Genomic DNA, 18,224 nt, shown 5'->3' with positions numbered 1-18,224 from the left:
CACTAGGCCCCTTCCGGCTGGTGCAGGCTATTTTTTGAGGAATGTCCCAAAGTAGTTTAGTCTGGAACATCCCATGATCTACATCCAGTTGACTCAGAGCTGAGTCAGCAAGCAAAGTAGTCAGCTAAGTTATCTCAGTCAGGTGACTCTGTCCCACTCCTCTCTCGGCAGCCCTCCGCGGAGCATCGGATTAATTCCTCCTCGACTCTCACGGATTATCTAGGTGAATCGTCTGCTTGCTGACCCTTCACTGCCCCTCGACGAGGTTGTCAGTCCCCTCCCTCCTTTCTCCCTCTCCATGGGTTTCGGACGCTGGGATGTATGAGCCGTTGTTTCTCTCCTTCGACGCCTACCCCAGCGTAGTTCCCCGAGTGAGGGTGCGAGGCGTCATGGCTCTCTTCCTGGCTGTCACCATTCTCTGGGCTCTGATCTGGTAGGTCGCAAGGTCTCAGTTAGTGTGTAGAGAGCGCACAACTAAATTTAACTTCTCTCAAAGGCTACTGTACCGTGCGTGGCAGGTCTGCCAGACCCCCAACGACGTCCTAGTTGAAAAGCTCGGTCTGGATATTCCTCCGCCACCAGAAGTCACCCTCGAAGAGATTACCGCCCGTGAAATTCGCATCGCCTGGAAACAACCCGAATTTCACAATTCCATCCACAAGCACATCATCCAATTGAACGGCATTAAGGGTACCCTCGGCAATGGCTCCCTCGAATCTCTTTCTGTTGATACTAATGAGTTGTCAGTGGGCGAATCGAAACGAGCGGAAACTGCAGTCGAAATCTTGGACTTGGTTCCCGGAAGTATCTATCATATCTGCGTTCTTTCAGTTAGTGCTGCGAACTTCCAAACCCCAAGTGCAATCATCCATGTGCGCACAAAGTCTCTGCCCTTGTCGCAAACCCAACAGAATGCTGCGGTCGGCAATCCTACCATTCGGGCGTCCATCCCCCGGTCTACCGCTGGTCTTGCTGCCCCCTCGGCGCCCGTGATGTCTCGGGAGCACAGCGGAGGACAGCTCCAAGCCAAGCGATCTTCAGCCGGGCGGAAACCGTCTCCTGCAGCGAGCGGGACGGAGGTCTCGCATGGCCATGCGGAGGAGACACAAAAGAGCACCACGAATGACGATCACGACGAGACTCTCGAACAACTTGCCGACCGATTGAAGTCCCTGCAGCACGAGAACGAGACCGTCGAGAAGCAAACTACGGATGAAGAAGATGAGCACATCGCTCTTCTGAAGGAACTCGAGAAACAGCGTGACGAATTGAAAAAGCGGGTCAAGGAAAAGGATGAAGCGAGCGGCGATTTGAAGAAGCACGTTTACAAGCTGGAAAGTGTCAACCGTACAGTGCAGAGTGAGAAGGCGAAGCGTGAAAGACTCCTGCAGCAGAAGGAGTCTGAGCGTAAGAAGCGCAAGTCCGATATCGTCCGGTGGCAGGAGCGGGTTGAGAATATGAACCGTGAAGCAGCGGAGTCGAAGGAGGAAAAGACACGGCTGGAAGAAGAGAGAAAGCAGCGTGGAGATGAGATACGGGAGAAGATTGCTAAGGAGCAGGCAGAGATGAAGGTCATCGATGACGAAATCCAAGACAAGGGCGGACGTGTCAAGAAGCTGGAGGAGGAGAGGCAAACCCACCAGGAAGCAGATAGCGAGGATGGAAAGGAGCTGGATCGCATTGACAATGAGCGAGCCCGCCAGTGGGAGATCAAATTGAGCAATCTTCACGCTCGCTATGCTACCCTTGTCAACCTCCATACCCAGGTTAGTATATCTACAATAGCTTGGTTCTTGACCTAGTCTCTAACTGGCTCTACAGGCTCAGCAGCAGTACCAAGAAGCGCAGGAGCGCCTGAAGTGGCTAACTACCGAACGTACCGGCAGCACAGGACCCTTCTCTCTCCCAGCTCTCGATCTTGATCTCTCCAACACTGCGACTATTCGCCCACGTCGACACCGCAGCTCACTCGCTAGTAATGTCTCATCTCCGATGAATTTCACCGCCATAGAGCCATCGTTCTCAGGTGGCATCAGCTACAACCCTCCTGCCACTGGGTCTCCCACCTTTGGCCCGACTTCTGCCTTCTTCAACATCAACAATGGAATGACCCTCCCAAGCCTTTCGGGCCAGTCGGATAGTACGCGGGGATACTCGGATATGTCGCTTGGAAACCCTCAAATGAGCCCTCGCGCCGACGCACTTCTTCCGTCCGATCTCCTCGGAGACGAGGAGTCGCCCGAACTCCCCCGTCCGGCCATCCGTTCTCGCTTTTCCAACCTCGAACAACCAAGCACTGCGCTAGAGTTTCCTCATGGGCCACCTTCGCCAGACTCTACCGGAAGCAGGCCGGAAAGCCTCTTCGCTAGTCCGGAGGACCAGACCCTGCCCAAAGATGTTGAATCGCAACCGGTGAATTTGGATGTAGGCGAGGCGCCCAAAAGTGCGTCGCGCAGGCTTTCGGGGCTCTTTGGCTTCCACCGTCCTCGCGGCAAGACATTGGCAGACGAGCCACCTCTACTGGGCAGTCTGAAACCAGGACAAAGTCAGTCGTTCCCCCGTAATTTGGAGGAGATGGATCCCATAGGGGCTAGACGTCGTCGGCTGAGCTATACAGGCAACTGGGCGAATCCGATGTCTCTGTTCCCCAGGAGCAACACAGCAGGTGTTACAACAGACAGCTCTTCCGATCATCTTCCCTCGCGACGCGCAGGCATTTCCAGCATCTTCTCACCCAGCCGATTTGGATTCGGCAGTGGACACGGTCTGCTCAAATCCAGTGAAACCTCCGATCATAGCACAGGATACAACCAGTTCAGTCCTCGTCATGATCCCATCGATCCTTCCTCCATCTTGGGCACAGTGCGCCGGGAGTCGTTGTCTCCGCGGCCCTCATCGACCTTCTCTTTCGAAAACCAGCTTCCTCATCCCTCCACCGATAATCGTCACTTCGGTTGGCCATCGGCAGAAAAGCAAGGCCATCGAAGTCCTTTGGGGTTTGATTGGACTTCCCCATCGACCTGGTCTCGGGTGCAGTCGCGCCGGCCATCTACACAGTACGGCTCATCGGGTCACCTACCTTTGGGCCTTACTGGGGAGCCAGACTTTCTCCAAGATTCGTTCGAGAGACAAGGCCGGCCATTGCAGGCGCCGATCGGTACACGGCCATCATCTTCTCATCGGCCAGTCACTCCAAAATTGAATCCTGCTGCACCTTCCTTTAGGACCATCTTTGGGAAGCGGTCGGACAAGAGCAAAGAGAAGGAGGCAGCGAAAGACCGAGAGCTAGATGCTCCGTTTGACTTCCACATGGAAGAAGGCTCTCCGTCTGAATCGCGCACCTCGCGGGATTCTCGCTCTTTCTCTATGTACACAGGCGACTCGTATGAATCCTTGGAACGTATGCCCTCCGCAGGCTCGCTGGATAATGGAAGCTCGAAAGAGTCATTCATTCGTAAGATCACCCGAAAGGGCAGCTCCAGCAAGTTCAGTTCCTGGAAGGACCGGTCAGGGCTTTTCTCCAAGAAGGGTGACCCTTCGCAAGGCGACATTGACGAAGACGCACATAGCGAGGCGATGCTTGCCAAGAGCGTGGACAGCACCGTGTCCAGCGCCCCTTCAGCAGACCGATCTACTCGAAGCAGCCTGGGATTCTTCAGCCGCATGTCCAGGAAGTCCGATAAGGCCGCCAGTGAGACGAGTGAACGCCCCAGTGAGCATGTTAGCGAGGCGGAGGATGAAGAGGCAGCGGAGGATATCCACGCATGAACATACAACATCCATTCTTTCTATTTCTTTTTTTTATTTTTTTTTTTTTTTTAGGTCGCCGTGTGGCGTTAGGCATTCTTTCAATTTCTTAACTAGTGACGGTAGAAGTCATTTTGTGGCACATAGCATGCCTTTCTTATCCTCTTGATATGATCTACTTTTCTGTATACCTGTCATTTACTGTAGCAATTAAAGCGGCGGCTCTAGTCGAAAGCATATGTCGTCGAAGTAAATTATACGAACAAGACATGCTAAGAGCAATTGGTGCAGAGCAGCGCAACGCTGGCCGTAAAGGGACGGTTCGGTTCGTCCCTCATCCCCACCCAAATCTTCATGATTCATCCTCCCTCGCCAGCCCGACGGCTTTTCCTGCACAACAATCATCGCCAGTCCCAAATACTGCAGTCTAAAGCAAGATGGCAAATTCCAAGTAAGTTCCATATATATTAAGTAAAGTTTAAGAGCAGCTGCTAACCGCCACAGATATGAATATGTCAAGTCATTCGAGCAACCGGACGTTCTACTTCCCAATACATGGATTGTGGTCCGGATCGATGGCAGAGGCTTCCACAAGTCAGTGCATCTCCCTCTCAAGGCTTCAACATGATGCTGCGCTTTTCGAAGCTGCTCTTAGCAGCTGAATTAACTCCTTATCTTAAGAGCTGGCTGTTTACATGTCGCTAACTGACGGAATGTAGACTCTCTGATTATTATGGCTTCATAAAGCCCAATGACCGTCGGGCTCTAGACCTAATGAATGCCGCAGCCGTCGGCGTCATGAAAGATCTTCCTGATCTTTGCATCGCCTACGGCATTAGCGATGAGTACAGGTATGCGATGCGACATGCTCCGGGTCAAATGGGGTGATATTGACTTGAGATTAGTTTCGCTTTTCATCCCAACTGCCAATTATTTGAGCGGCGGAGTGCGTAAGTTATTCTTCTTTCCGTGCGCATTATTTTATGTCCACTAGCAGTATGGACTTATTCTGCTTGAAATACAGCAAACTAGTAACGACAATTGTGTCAACTTTCACGGCGCATTACATCTATCTATGGGGGACGTATTTCCCAGATACGCCGCTGCAGCCAGCAGCTCTGCCTTCGTTCGATGGAAGAGCAGTGATGTACCCGAACTCCAGAATTTTCAGGGATTATATGAGCTGGCGGCAGGTGGATTGTGAGTTGTGCCTATTGGCAGCATTGGCCGTTCCATTCTTCGTTTGCTAATATGCTGCAGGTCATATCAATAACCTTTACAATACGACTTTCTGGTCGATGGTCCTGCAAGGTGGGATGGATAGAAGAGAAGCTGAACTTGAATTGAAGGTGAGTTTCTGGTGCTCAAAGTTTGCTACTGCTGCTAACAGTGTCGACTAGGGCACTCTGTCTTCCGACAAGAATGAGATCCTCTTCAAGAGGTTCGGCATCAACTATAACAATGAAGAAGAAATCTACAAGAAGGGCAGTGTTATCTATCGCCAGGTATGTATGTCTCTACTGCTTCGTATGTGTGGCTACTGACCAAGGTACAGTATCAACTAGAAGAAAAATCAGACTCCAGCGTGCAGGAAGAAACGTCGCCATTGCAGGAGGACACACCCTCCAAGACACAGCAAGAAAAGATCCGCAAACTGCGTCGCAAAGTGCAGGTCATAGTCGACCATGTCGACATCATCAAGGATGAATTCTGGGAGAGACGGCCTTGGATTCTCTCCGGCAAGCCAGGAAAGCTGCCTACAGAAGCCAAGGAAGTAGCATGATGATGATATGACGACAAAAAGAATGATAATGAAAATGCAAATATTGTTCGTGAGGATATACAACCAAGTAGCACAGCCATGGGTATCTATAAGTCGAATCTATCTATAAACTGCCAAAGAGCATCCGTCTATCCCATTCATTCACATTCAATTCGAGGACGCCGTCTCATCCTTGGACTTTTTCGACTTCTTTTTCTTCGACCCGTCATCCGACGCAGACGTCTCTCGCTTTGTCTTCTTCTTCTCCCTCTTGTCCTTCTTCACCTCTTCCTCATCCCTCCCACTCGACTCCGTCTGTTCCACCTCCGTCGCCGGCGGCGTAGGATACTCATCCTCAGGACCAGCCTTCTCCTTCTTCTCCTTCTTCATCTTCTTAACCGCCCTCTTCTTCTCCCTCTCCGCCCTCCTAACCTCCTTCTCCTCCCTCTTCTTCTTCCTCTCCTCTCTCCTCTTCGCCCTCTCCTCCTTCCTCTTCCTCTTCTCCTCCCGCCTCACCCGTCTCTCCTCCTTACTCTCCTCTCCCTTGCTCTTCTTCTTCTTCTTCCCATCATCATCCTCATCCTCAGCTTTCCTCTTCTTACCCCCCAAAGTCCCCGGAACCGTCTCCCCCCTCACAAAATAGCGATACAATTCACTCGTCAACGCATTCGGCGTGCGCTTCGCATCCCCCGCACTCTTATTCTCATCGCCCACGCCCTTCAGCGCGTCCTCGAATCCCCGCAGCCACCACTGATTCGTGGGATCCTTGGTCGTCTTCTTTCCCACGCCTTGGTTGCCTTGGCGTCGCGCAACGAGAATCGGTCTCGTCAGTCCTAGTCCGCCGTGTGTGCCGGGCCGTCGGTTCGGGTTGAGTGGGTTGCCGGGTCCGGACCAGCCGTGGCGGAGGAGGTAGGCTTGGGCGTCCATTTATTTTTCTTTGTGATGGGAGGTGGATTGGTTCGGAGGTAGTAAATTCGGTAGGTTGGTTGGTAGGTAGGTATTTAGGTCGTTCGCTGAATGCGACTGATTCTCGACGGATGGATCAATCGATCGGTGGATTGCCAACGGCGCGTGCGTGTGTAAATCAAAGAAGAAGGGAAAAGAAAGAAAGAAAAAGAAACCGCTATGTAAAATAACCCCCAACTCACACACACACTCACACACACACACACACACACACACACACACACACACACACACACACAAGCAAAGAAATGCGACGACCGCGAAGGGATAGATAGATAGATAGATAGATAGAGACAGATAGTCGTGTAGGAAGGACAGGGTGATTGAAAAAAAATCTAACTACTATCTAATCCAAACCACCACCAAGCCCGCTCGCTGGTTTGCAAAAACTCCGCGCGATAAGATAATTAACCGGTCCCGTCCCGGTTCAATCTTTCTTCTGAATTATAGCCCAAGAATTTTCAAACTTTAAATCACAGTCGCGTGGTCTAATGGTTATGATTTCTCGTTCACATCATCATTTATTATCTGATGAGGTTCCGAGAAGGTTCCCGGTTCGATCCCGGGCGCGACTATTTTTGTTTTTTTCTCCCTTTCATGTTTTTTTTCTATGTTTATCTATGGTTTGAATTTAGGTTTGTAAAGTTTTGTGTGTGGGTTCTGTGCATAGTGGAAGTAGGTAATATGCATATATATATATATATATATATATATATATATTTATTCATTTGCCGTTACGATATCATAATCCCTGTTAACGGGAAATAGTAGTAGGAAGCATTATTAGGAGAAGTTTGGTATGGATTTCAAATGGACTGACTGACTATGCTGGTCGCGCGGTCTCCTTCCTCTCTTTGACTAGTAGGTAGGTAGGTAACTATACATTGTGTTGTTATGGGGTATAGTATTGGTCGCTATGAAGCTATTGGTAAGTTATTAGTGAGTGGTCTAGATTGAAGGGGTATGCATGCTATAGCGATGTCGGTGTTTGTACATGGTGTTGGGTATATTCATGTGGTAGTATGGAATATAAATACTCGGGTCAACTTGATGATCATGATACCACAACTAATCTCAACCAGCGACACGTATGCTAGGACACTCACAGAGTTGCTATTAAATAAGTACTGCTATGTAGTAATGATATTAAGAACAAAAAGCTGGACGAATGCTAGGATAGTTGCTGGATTATGGCAACCGATGCATGTCGACAGTGATGCTACTATTAATTCATCTCTAATTTGTACTACTAGTATATTTTCTTTGTTCTAATGACATCTCGACTAACTCCACCATGAATTGATCATGCCTAGCTAGCTTTGAACCGTATTAATAAGCTATAGATGTTGAATTTATCAAAGAAAAATAAACATATAAGGAAGCCTCCACGACGCGGTCTATCTACCTACCTAGTGCGGTAAGACATGCAGAATTCCTCCCTAGAAAGGGGTGATTTCTTCAGATGGAAGAGTCTCCACTCTGCCTGTCACCGTTCGCTAGTTCATCGTTCTAGGCTATGAAGGCGGCATGCACCGCCCGCCTTGCTGTATAAAACGCCGATTTAAGTACTTATGGACACGGCCATTTAGTCTCCACTCAGTGTGCAAGACCATCTTAGAGAGCGCGATGAGGACCGTGCCCGCTAAGAATTTTTCTGAAGGAAAATCACTCACGGTCTCCTCGGAGATTCGTTGTTAATAATACCTCAAGCCTCATTGCCGTTTTGCCTGACCGAACGCGGATCAATTTGTGGCTGTGGCTGGCGATAGCCATTAGTAACTAAAAGTCTCCAGTCGTAGATGCCATGTGATTTTTTGTAGGTAAGTACTCAGCTACCCTTGTTTGTATAAGGTTCAATGGTGAGCCTCATAATCGGGGCTCCTTTGTATGTCAAGCCATGCCTCGCTGATTGGACGGGAACCGTAACGGTAAAAGTAGCTGTATTTAATGATAGACGGACACGTTCCGCAAGGCAAACACGAATGCAAGAAATAGGACGGTAACTGCGTTAGCTGAACACCCCCCCTACATAATAGTAGGTATAACATATTCACCAGATTTCGAAAGAACAGCCACAACAGACTGAGAGCTTTGCAATGCACGGCACCAGAAATCGGCTTTTGTTTAATGAACAGACCGCAACTGGTCCCAACATCATCCCCGAAAGGAAGGTCGATTGTTGACGGCCAACGGCCGACTCCGAAGGCCAGACGGTTGGGCAAATCATGGGGCAGCAGTCGTATGGGTTGATATTTCCGATGGGGAACATTGGAAACCGGGCCGGGCGTCGACGGTGGATGATGCCACGACGACTCCATTCTGAAGTCGGAGCAAGCAGGGGACTTATGCTTAGAAACCAACACCGTAGGTCTGTAGAGGTGAAGGACAGGTATAGTTCTGCAGTGAGTACGCATCTAACTATCGGGGCTATCAACTTGCTGGTCGTGTAATTAACCCAGAACTGCATGATCGAGTTAAACCTCGATGGGGTAAAGTTTCTGGTCGGTAATTGCTGCCAACCATCTAGTTGGATTTTGAGAGGGGGGCCTGAAGTACTAAGCCAGCTAGTATAGTACGTGCCCCGTGATGATTCCCCAAAGGAAGGAGATAGCCGGGAAGACACAACCAGAGCTCTCACTATCTCCCTTCCTTCCTTCCCAAATCAACCCTTGGTTATTAGGTTGTGTCATTTAAGGTAAATAAATGCGAGCCTTGCAGCAATGTTGGTCTGCAGAGATTCGTGGAACTCAAGTCGGGGGTAAGAGGTTGACTTGTCAACGAACAATGGGAAAGTGATTGAAGTGGCCATTAAGGAAGGTACTAGTAGCGCGGAGGAGCAAGCGTCAAAAAAAGTGCCTATCTTCTGGACGCATCCAGTAATAAAATGACTTGATGTACATCTGTACCACATACTGTAAAAAAACAACATTGAAATAAAAAGGCATGACTTGTATGGTTCACAGCCATCAAGTAGATAAATTGAAAGACTAGTAGAGGTAAGAAGAACCGAGAACCAGTCGTCAGTGCGTGTGATTACTGTGTGTGAAGGGAGAGAGGAGAGAGGAGAGAGAGGGAGAGAGAGAGGGGAAGGGGAAATCCCAAGTCTCCGGTGTATGCAGGCCGAGCAAGTGAGAACAGCCGGTTTGACCAGGCACCAAGTACAACGCATAGAAGGATGATGCATGCATCATCACCATCGACCCGAGAGTCTGGGAAGCGGTGAAACGATCAACATGAGATTCCTACATTAAGGCAACTGCTGTTCCCTTAGGCCAAACGCCAGGCTGGTTCGGGCGCCAAGCGGGCGGGTGACCATGGGATGGATTGGAAGGACACATGTACGATGTATGTATGGAGTACAGGAGGGACAACTTGCATACGGAGTACATACTACATGCGTCGACCTAAGCACATAGTGTGCCCGGCTCACGGCGCTGACCGTCCATCCCTCCGCCACCTGCCCAGTCCTTTTTCTTTCTCTCTCTTTTTCTCTCTAATTTTTGCTTTTTTTGGGAGAGAGAGAGAGAGAGAGAGAGAGAGAGATTGAGGCAGACAGAGAGAGAGCCTTGGATCTTTTGTTCGCTTTTGAATTTAGCCTTCTTCTGGCTTTCCTCTTTCTAATTTCAATTTTTGTTTTTTATTATTCTTATTTTATTTGACCTCCACACCCCCTCTCCCCTAACATATTGTTTGTCCAACCGTTCGGGATGAATCACAGGCCTCAGCTCCTAACGCTGATCCAGCATGTTGTCCCGATATATTGAGTTCCATGGTGCAGCCCGTCCAGGAATAGCTGGATGTAACGTAGCCCCCTCCCAGCCAGCCTCCCATACTTTCACTAATCTTCCAAGTGGTGGGTATGATAGAGAGTACGGCTGAGGAACACTTCAAAGAATCCCGAGAATAATTGAGGTAGTACAGAGTAAAACCTTCTTTTTCTTGTCTGTTGGAGGTGTCGAGAAGGAGTGGGCTTTCCTTCCTCCCAACATGCCCCCACTTGAGGAGTTATTCCTGATCACCCGCAACGAGGTCATGATGTGATGAGTATCATGATAATCTCCGATCATGATCCTTTCCTGGCTTTCCTGGAAAGTCTTGTCCAATACTTAATAGGACCAGAACTCATGATGTCCATGCCCACAGCCACGGGCTACTAGTTAGTAGTCGTCCAGGATGGAGCCTGAGTGGAACCAACGACCAGCGTGCGTGTAAGGAGTCTGAGTCTCTTGTCTCTCTAGCCAGTGAGATACAATGTATCTAGCGCTACGAGAGACAGATACGGAGCGCCCTCAGCAAATTGATCCACTCCGGAGCGGCTGCACGCAATGCCGTGGGTTTAGTGACCCTGAACGATGGAGGGTTGGAACGGGTTTTGGTTTGCCTGTGGTGGGCGCTGCGGGCGCTACGGGCGAGGGTTGAAAGGGAAGCACGTCCGAAGCTTCAAATCCTTCAACCAGAGTGTTGGTAACGCTGCCTAACGCTTGCATGCCTGAGAATGCGGGCAGCGACCGCTAGGCCCACGGAGATATTGTGCGTTAGTGGCTCCCCCGAGGAAACTTTCCTTTATTCAACTAAGTGTGGGAGACGGTCCGCATCCCGCCCGGAAGTCACTTGGGCTAAATTTGATTGAGGACCCATCCATGGTTGCTGTCTTCCCTCGATCCTGGCTCGTTTCAATCTCTTTGGTTCATTATTCTTTCCCCCCTCACAAACCTCCGTTTTATAGCGTCGGGCAAACTGATCCTGCCCTAACCTACTCTAAGCCATTAGACAAGATGGTTTTTGGTGGAGTTTTCTTGCCCAGGATTTTTTTCTTCTCTTTTCCCTCATTTTCCTCTGTGATTTTATTTCCCTTTTGGTACACCCTCACACTCACTGTATATCCGGATGATCCCCCATTATTGTGATCACCGTTATTTTCTTGCGTCTTGTTACTGGTAAGACGGATACATACAAGCCGCGAACCGAGGCAATGGGGACTCGTATCAGAGCCTCAGGCCAAAAAAAAAAGAACGAAGGGTTGAATCTTCTTTGGTACCGGTTGGGAGGCAGGGTGTCGTACTAGAAGGGCGGAATACCAGCGACATCTTCAACACCAATCATTTACCGCCAGCCTCGAACTGACCCAAAGTTATCAATCTGGGTGAGAACTGGTTTTTGGCGACCCGAAGTTAGGTATCCATGCTGTGCCTCTTGGCTTTTTGCAAGCGAAGGGAAAGGGAGGGAAATGCTGAGGATAGAGAAGAAGTGGTAGACTAGAGAAGGATACCGATATAAAGAAATCCAATTCTTCCCGAAAGGGGAAAAGCATATGGAAAAGAAAAACCGGAAAAGGGAGAAATCAAAAGATCGGAAATACTAAGTAGAGGCCAAAAAGGGAGACGAGAACAAAAGAGGAAATAAAAAGAGGGAAGAAAAGAAAATAAAAAATAAAAAGGAAAAGAAAAAAAGAAAAGAAAAAAAGGAACAACAAAAGGGAAAAAAAAAGAGAAAAAGGATAAAAGACAGACAAAAACCAATTGGGAAGACGCTAAGCTACTTACCTGCTTCGAACTCGTGGTGGATACAAGCTGTATGTATTTTGTGCGTATGATATACCGACAGCCTATGTGCCCAGGATTATCCCCTGTGGATATAGCATGTAGTATGTAGGTCCGGGTGCACCACCTGGTAACACCTGGGAACACTAGCCAGACTCCTTAGTTAGTGCGTCTGTATGTTGTGGTAGTAGTGAGTTAGTTAGCAAGCTAGTCAACATGTACCATCCATACATACCTAGTACATCGTGCATCCACCCTGGGATCGGTACCAGACAGCAGGCACACAGACGGTGGACGTGTCGCCCTGAGGAGGCAGTGAAGCGCTATCCAAACGTTTATTTTTATTTTTATTTGTCGCTAAGGGAGGAGATAGATTGATGGAATTGATTGATTGATTGATTGATTGATTGATTGATTGTTAGGGCACGAGGGACCGTAAACATGGCAGTAGCGGATCAATACCGGATTATTGATCCAGGTTCCGGACGTCAGTTGGAGAAGAAAAGACCCTCACAGCAGAGAGAGCCAGAGACAAGTCAGGACCTTAGTGATCCGCGTGTAGCTGCCCAGAGGTGCTAAGGAAGCCATGTTCCATGGTTGCCGGAGGGGCTCTACTTCCGGAGAGAACCAATGATGCTCGGAAGGCGCCAGATCGATAGCCAGGCGCATTTCCCACCATCCCCCGTCGCATCCTGAACCCATGTCGGTACTCGACCACATCCTGACTCGCAGCAGCAGCAGAGATGCCATCTACAACAAACCACTAAACTCTGGAACCTCCACGTCTCATAACTGGCAGTAGTTCAAACACAAATCCAAGCCAGTCTAGCCGCCAGATTGTTTACCTTTTTCTTACTGCTTGCCCTGATTTCTTTCCCCCAACCCAATCTCTCTTTGGCTCTTGGTCCACTCACTCACTCACTCACTCACTCACTCACTCACTTACTCACTTACTTACTGCCTCTCACTGTCTGTCTGTCTGTCTGTCTCCCCTGCGTTTCCCACCATTCCAGCCCTTTTTCCCAGGCCCTCTAACCGCCCCGCCTTCGCGCCCGTGGGCCCAACGGGGTCAAGACAGCGGCTGCAACAACCTTAAAGGCAGGGTTGCTTTGCTTTTTGCCTTTTCTCCTTTGCCCTCTACTGTATTCCTCCTCCCTTCCCCTTCCTCTCCGCCGTCTAAATGGACTCTTACTTCCGGGATCGGATTTTCCCTTTCTGATCCGATGATCCAGTCCAATTGACCTAACTCTCGATCGTCCCTCTCCCGATACATGGTTGTTCTTTTAGTCGCTTCTCTCCTCGTAACGCCTGACACCTACTTGTTGTTATCGATACTATTTATTATTTTTATTTTCTCGCCTATGCCGCTGCCGTGACCGCTACTTTCTCTTTTGTTCTCTTCCCCCGACGGTTTCCAGTCCTTGCGGGGAGGAGACTTTTTTTCTTTTCCCTTTTCCTATTTAGTAACCTCATTCCTCCTTGTGCCTCGGCCGAGATTTGGGGATACTCTTCTCCACTGTGTGACTCTGTGTGTGTGTTTGTGTGTGCGTGCATCTTTGCTCTCATACATATTTCCAAGCTTCGGGATAAAATACACGATTGTGGACTTGGATCATTCTTACTTGCCTTGGCTTTTTGCTCTGCGGCTTTCCACTCCCCTTTTTAATCCCACTCCTCTAATTCCCTTCATCAGCCACTGTTTGTTTCCGCAGAGGGTATCTTCAGCGAGTTTGTTGTTGTTGCCATCCTTTCGTCCATCCAACCTTTCAATTCAATCATTGGCTCATTTGCGGCGCCGAACTCCAACTTCCTCTATGTGCCACCTGACTTTCGATACCCCGATATCACCCACAGCCTGCATACACCCTGTTGGCTAACATTGGCGTTTTACGTTACCGTCAACCAAGAACGCCGGTCTTTGATTGAATGCAACCCTGTGTCCTTACCATATCTTGAGCAGGAAAAGTCGGATTCTTTCTTAGTGAATCGATTCCTGGACTTCTGGGTCTCATATTTGAAATCGGACGAGTTTTGCACCCACCAATCACCATGGCTTCGCCGAATCGCAATAACTACAGCTACCAAGGGTTAGGATCTTATGATTCCGGCCGTTCCAGGCAGAACTCGGGGGCCATGGACATTCACGTCCTCACAGGTCAAGAACCTCCTCGAGAACCCCCACCCAACGATGATCCTTATGATGGTCATGGGGGTCCAGATCAGACAAGCCGTTATACCAGGTACTTCACCCTTTCCCATACTGTGCACCCCACACACCCCGCAAAATCCCTATTCCTCGTGCTGTGCAAAATCGCTAGTATTCTACAACTATCGGGCGACTAATTCAGGGATCTTCTCCTTCTGTTGTTCGTTTAATTTAGGCCTCCAAACAGATGGCTCTTCTATGAAGAAAATGGGAGAACATATCATGGTTATCGCAGAGGAGTTTACCCGCTGCCATGTGATGAGGAGGAGCAGGACCGTCTCGATATCTTCCATAAGCTGTTCACGGTAGCACGGGTGTCCGAGAGCTTAATTTACGCACCTCACCCCCCAAATGGTAGATTCCTAGATTTGGGATGCGGCACTGGGATCTGGGCCATTGACGTGGCCCATAAGTATCCCAATGCTTTCGTGGCTGGGGTAGATCTAGCACCTATACAGCCTCCCAACCACCCTGACAACTGCGAGTTCTATGCGCCTTTTGACTTTGAGGCGCCATGGACACTTGGGGAGAATTCTTGGGATCTAATCCACCTGCAGATGGGTTCCGGCAGTGTTCTGGGCTGGCCGAATCTCTACAAGCGAATCTTAAGGCATCTTCAGCCTGGGGCATGGTTTGAACAAGTGGAAATAGATTTCGAACCCCGCTGCGATGATCGCTCCCTGGATGGACTGGCACTCCGGGAATGGTACCAATACCTGAAGCAGGCGACACAAGATACTATGAGGCCCATAGCGCACAGCTCCCGGGATACCATCAGACACCTTGAGGAGGCAGGCTTTACTCAAATCGACCATCAGATGGTGGGGTTGCCTCTCAACCCTTGGCACCATGATGAACATGAGAAGAAGGTAGCCCGTTGGTATAACCTTGCAATCTCTGAAAGTATCGAGACGCTCAGCCTCGCCCCTTTCAGTCGCATCTTTCACTGGGACTTGGAGAGAATCAGACAAATCACGGCGGAGGTTAAGTCACAGGCCTTCAACAAGGAAATCCACGCTTACAATATCTTACACATATACCAGGCACGGAAGCCGGGCGGCCCGTCCCTTTGAAGATGCTGAAATAATTACGGCAGCGCTGGCTGTAATGCAAATTTCATTTCGGATACCCATATACAGCCTTTTGGGGGAGGGTCCTCCTATCTGTTTACTTCTTTTTTCTATTCCCTTTTTCCTCGATGAGAATAAGTGACGACCGATCCCGTCTCCTTGACGGGATCATACTGAATTGCATATACACCAGAGCGAGCAGAGTCCACAAAACCACTCATGGACTTGAACTCGTGACCAACACTGCTTTTTTGACGCACGAATGCCAGGAACGCAGGCAGGCCTTCGTTGTATTTTTGCCTACTCTAGTGCAGACAGCCGAACGGCACAAGGATCTTGCGGACACGACGTGTATCGTCATTCACACTATGAGGATGATTGCCGTCTCAGGAAATACTGCTCAAGTTGAGGAAATATATAAGCTCTTCAAGAGGGTGAGATGCGGGTGTCGGGACTCACGGAAGTGACACGACAACCCTAGAGTATCAGCTTTGCCAGAATCCAAGAGCAACTCTCATCCTCATGTTGTATTTCTTGGAAACATCTGCAACCAAGGCTGACTGCTCTGCGGTAATGGCACCATCGTGGCAGTTGACTGAGTGCTCGTGGTGACGGACCCCCTGAGGCCTCTCAACACCAGCCACTCAAATATGACCCAACAAACTCCAATGACCGTGGCGGTCCTGTGAGAAAGCCACCTTTGATTTGGTACTTCTTAATGAACTAGATGAAAAAGAAGCGAAACGGAGGGCTTAAAAAATAACGCAAAGCCCTTCGAATGGGTTCTATTGAACATTTTTTTCTCCCACCGAAACTCCACCGATCATGTACCGTAAGTATATCGAAGAGTATGTCATGTCCCTTGAGACAGCCTACCAGACGCCAAGAACCCTCTAACTGACATATAATCGAATAGATAACTCGCAAAGTGAGACAGAAGCAACACTCAAAAGAGTGAGAGAACGCAGTGTGTTAGCCACAAGTACAACTTAGCGCCGCCGACCCTTCTGACCTCGTGTGCTGCCGTTTCTACCGCCACTTACACTGTCCTTCTCCCCGTCCCCGTTGGCATTCGTTCGGTCTCGCGCTGCGCCTGGACTACGTCTCCTCATCGTCCCGGGTCCAACCGCGATGATATCATCCTCGCTTTCACTGTCCGAAATATCAAGAAGGACTGGCATGCGAAATGAGGTAACACTATCCTCTTCCGCGCCGTCTTTGTTTACTTCGATTGTGAGAACGTCGGGGACTTCGTCTTCCTGGTCTAAACGGCGCTGGTGAATTTCCTCTGCCGGGTGGATATCGAATTCATCTTCACGCTCAACATACTCGACGTTCTCTTCGACCTCACCGAAGTCAGGGGCCAGGGCTGACCATTTCTGAGGCGTCACAATCGACCAAGTATAGATGCATCCAGATTCTAAGCCACAGGCAACCACCATCGGACGGCTAGGGTGCCACTCAACCACTCCTAGTTCTTCGCGGGGGCCTTCCAAAATCTTGACCAGGGAGCCGTGGCTCCGCTCCCAAACATAAATGTCAGGGTTCATGAATGTGGACGCAGTAACAAACTCCCCGGTGGAAGAAAATGCTACATGGTTCCAACTCAAACGGTTCACCACATCTTGGAACTTATGTTCCACTTGGAGTTTGATGTTGGTAGGCTCCAGATCGATACCCAGTTGCGAGAGATCCGGCATGAGTATTGTGCGTATAACGCGATCAGAGCTGTTGACTAGTAGATCCCGACCGTTACTCGCTAGGCGAAGTAAGATCACCACACCATTGCAGAGCCGAGTGGAATGTATTGTGGTACAGGTTTGTGTCTCAATGATATTGATCCAACCCTTAGATGTACCCGCTATGATATGGTTTCCTAGAGCAGTGAAGATCGTAACGCACGTGGAATGTTTCGCATCTTGAGCTGCTTGTTTCGCAGCAACGGCGGGGTCGATTTCTTCGTTCTTTGGAGGCGGAGGGCGAAATGGAGCGGATGGAAGGATGCGCTTGACGGGCTTGGGTAACGAAACATCCACGAGGACAGGCTGATCTTCGAAAAGAGACGCTACAAAGAGCAAGCTGCAGGAGGGGGCGCGTCAGCAATGTGCTAGCCGCTAAGCAATGGAAGGGCTGTCATACTGGTTATAAGGGTGTAGTTCTGCGATATAAACGGGTGCTTCGAAGCGGACGGTGCGGACCCGGGAGCCATCTTTCAAATCCCATAAAATACATTTCCAGTCCTGAGAAGAACTCAGAAGATAACGGCCGTCTCTTGACCAACTGTACACCGATTGTAGTTAGCATCAATGTGCGTACGGCGGATTGCGCCGAGGGGGTGTGTGTGAATGAGCTACCTTAATGACTGAATTTGCCTGGTATGACCTCGTAGCTTTCGCGCAACCCCGTTGGTTTCCACATCAAAAATGACTACTGTTCCATCAACCTGGGACACGGTTATTGATTTGATCTTGAAGCAATCCCCGCATGTTGTTGGCAACCAACCCGTCCAGACGCCAGATAGTCTCCTTTGCGATTAAACCGTAGACAAGTCGCATGTCCACTTCCTGATATTGGATTAGTGATCACACCGTAGAAGCTTGATGAAGTGCGACATACTCAGCTTCTCCGTCAACGTGTCTGGATAATCCTGAGCTAGGACAAAGGGATCAACAAGAGACAAATTCATGATGCTAGATTCACACAGAATGGTTCGGCAAGCGTCAAGTCAGAGCCAGCAAGTCAAACGACGAAAGAGGCGGTAAGTTCCCAGCCTGCGAAGAAGGCCGGGAGGTTCGCTCGGGCGCAAACATCCAGTGTAGTCAATAGCCACAGATACAATGAAATAAAGCCGGGCGGGGAATGGGAAATACCGGCTGGCAAAGTGAATTGAAGCCGAAGGGGAAATAAAGCGACGAGCGGGCGGTGAAGAGGTC

The 18,224-nt window shown here is 49.5% G+C and overlaps 7 protein-coding genes and 1 non-coding gene across 8 annotated transcripts; 4 read left to right on the top strand and 4 right to left on the bottom strand.

The window, feature by feature from the left end:
* The first annotated feature begins 217 nt into the window (after positions 1-217).
* Positions 218-3,866, top strand: BO87DRAFT_371791 (Fibronectin type III domain protein). The gene is made up of 4 exons (XM_025622124.1): positions 218-433; positions 497-690; positions 748-1,766; positions 1,822-3,866. The coding sequence occupies exons 1-4, from the start codon at positions 390-392 to the stop codon at positions 3,766-3,768; spliced, it is 3,204 nt and encodes a 1,067-aa protein (XP_025485088.1). The 5' UTR covers positions 218-389; the 3' UTR covers positions 3,769-3,866.
* Positions 3,867-4,111: 245 nt separating this feature from the next.
* On the top strand, positions 4,112-5,604 carry BO87DRAFT_3528 (tRNA guanylyltransferase). The gene is made up of 8 exons (XM_025621208.1): positions 4,112-4,198; positions 4,252-4,341; positions 4,467-4,598; positions 4,653-4,697; positions 4,772-4,947; positions 5,008-5,096; positions 5,148-5,252; positions 5,303-5,604. Exons 1-8 carry the CDS (start codon positions 4,185-4,187, stop codon positions 5,528-5,530), a joined length of 879 nt encoding a protein of 292 aa, XP_025485087.1. The 5' UTR covers positions 4,112-4,184; the 3' UTR covers positions 5,531-5,604.
* BO87DRAFT_371789 (uncharacterized protein) lies at positions 5,352-6,774 on the bottom strand. Its single transcript, XM_025622123.1, has one exon. The coding sequence runs from the start codon at positions 6,434-6,436 to the stop codon at positions 5,678-5,680; it is 759 nt and encodes a 252-aa protein (XP_025485086.1). The 5' UTR covers positions 6,437-6,774; the 3' UTR covers positions 5,352-5,677.
* A 178-nt stretch (positions 6,775-6,952) lies between these two features.
* BO87DRAFT_t11 lies at positions 6,953-7,050 on the top strand. Its single transcript has one exon. It is a non-coding gene; the product is annotated as a tRNA-Val (tRNA).
* Positions 7,051-8,212: 1,162 nt separating this feature from the next.
* BO87DRAFT_3524 (uncharacterized protein) lies at positions 8,213-9,025 on the bottom strand. Its single transcript, XM_025621181.1, has 2 exons — positions 8,312-9,025; positions 8,213-8,234 (listed from the first exon to the last, which is right to left on the bottom strand). The coding sequence occupies exon 1, from the start codon at positions 8,887-8,889 to the stop codon at positions 8,329-8,331; it is 561 nt and encodes a 186-aa protein (XP_025485085.1). The 5' UTR covers positions 8,890-9,025; the 3' UTR covers positions 8,213-8,234; positions 8,312-8,328.
* Positions 9,026-9,753, bottom strand: BO87DRAFT_3511 (uncharacterized protein). The gene has a single exon (XM_025621113.1). It carries the CDS (start codon positions 9,657-9,659, stop codon positions 9,162-9,164), a length of 498 nt encoding a protein of 165 aa, XP_025485084.1. The 5' UTR covers positions 9,660-9,753; the 3' UTR covers positions 9,026-9,161.
* A 4,311-nt stretch (positions 9,754-14,064) lies between these two features.
* Positions 14,065-15,294, top strand: BO87DRAFT_420727 (class I SAM-dependent methyltransferase; the record flags this gene model as incomplete). The annotated part of the gene is made up of 2 exons (XM_025627020.1): positions 14,065-14,255; positions 14,409-15,294. The coding sequence occupies 2 exons, from the start codon at positions 14,065-14,067 to the stop codon at positions 15,292-15,294; spliced, it is 1,077 nt and encodes a 358-aa protein (XP_025485083.1).
* Positions 15,295-15,802: 508 nt separating this feature from the next.
* BO87DRAFT_371787 (Set1-mediated histone H3-K4 methylation subunit Swd1) lies at positions 15,803-18,155 on the bottom strand. The gene is made up of 6 exons (XM_025622122.1): positions 17,908-18,155; positions 17,794-17,855; positions 17,646-17,734; positions 17,431-17,571; positions 16,208-17,370; positions 15,803-16,139 (listed from the first exon to the last, which is right to left on the bottom strand). Exons 1-5 carry the CDS (start codon positions 17,975-17,977, stop codon positions 16,281-16,283), a joined length of 1,452 nt encoding a protein of 483 aa, XP_025485082.1. The 5' UTR covers positions 17,978-18,155; the 3' UTR covers positions 15,803-16,139; positions 16,208-16,280.
* Between the last annotated feature and the right edge of the window lie 69 nt (positions 18,156-18,224).

Source organism: Aspergillus neoniger, assembly GCF_003184625.1.
Source record: "Aspergillus neoniger CBS 115656 unplaced genomic scaffold BO87scaffold_1, whole genome shotgun sequence".
NCBI classification, from domain to species: Eukaryota; Fungi; Ascomycota; class Eurotiomycetes; order Eurotiales; family Aspergillaceae; genus Aspergillus; species Aspergillus neoniger.
This window is presented reverse-complemented; position numbering and strand designations above follow the sequence as displayed.

Coding starts and splice junctions, on each gene's coding strand:
- BO87DRAFT_371791 (XM_025622124.1), top strand. CDS start 390: ATGGCTCTCTTCCTGGCTGTCACCATTCTCTGGGCTCTGATCTG. Junction 434..496: donor ATTCTCTGGGCTCTGATCTG/GTAGGTCGCAAG, acceptor CTTCTCTCAAAG/GCTACTGTACCGTGCGTGGC. Junction 1,767..1,821: donor TTGTCAACCTCCATACCCAG/GTTAGTATATCT, acceptor CTGGCTCTACAG/GCTCAGCAGCAGTACCAAGA.
- BO87DRAFT_3528 (XM_025621208.1), top strand. Junction 4,342..4,466: donor GATGGCAGAGGCTTCCACAA/GTCAGTGCATCT, acceptor GACGGAATGTAG/ACTCTCTGATTATTATGGCT. Junction 5,097..5,147: donor AAGCTGAACTTGAATTGAAG/GTGAGTTTCTGG, acceptor AGTGTCGACTAG/GGCACTCTGTCTTCCGACAA.
- BO87DRAFT_371789 (XM_025622123.1), bottom strand. CDS start 6,436: ATGGACGCCCAAGCCTACCTCCTCCGCCACGGCTGGTCCGGACCCGGC.
- BO87DRAFT_3524 (XM_025621181.1), bottom strand. CDS start 8,889: ATGCGTACTCACTGCAGAACTATACCTGTCCTTCACCTCTACAGACCT.
- BO87DRAFT_3511 (XM_025621113.1), bottom strand. CDS start 9,659: ATGCATCATCCTTCTATGCGTTGTACTTGGTGCCTGGTCAAACCGGCT.
- BO87DRAFT_371787 (XM_025622122.1), bottom strand. CDS start 17,977: ATGAATTTGTCTCTTGTTGATCCCTTTGTCCTAGCTCAGGATTATCCA. Junction 17,735..17,793: donor ACTATCTGGCGTCTGGACGG/GTTGGTTGCCAA, acceptor ACCGTGTCCCAG/GTTGATGGAACAGTAGTCAT. Junction 17,572..17,645: donor AGGCAAATTCAGTCATTAAG/GTAGCTCATTCA, acceptor ATCGGTGTACAG/TTGGTCAAGAGACGGCCGTT.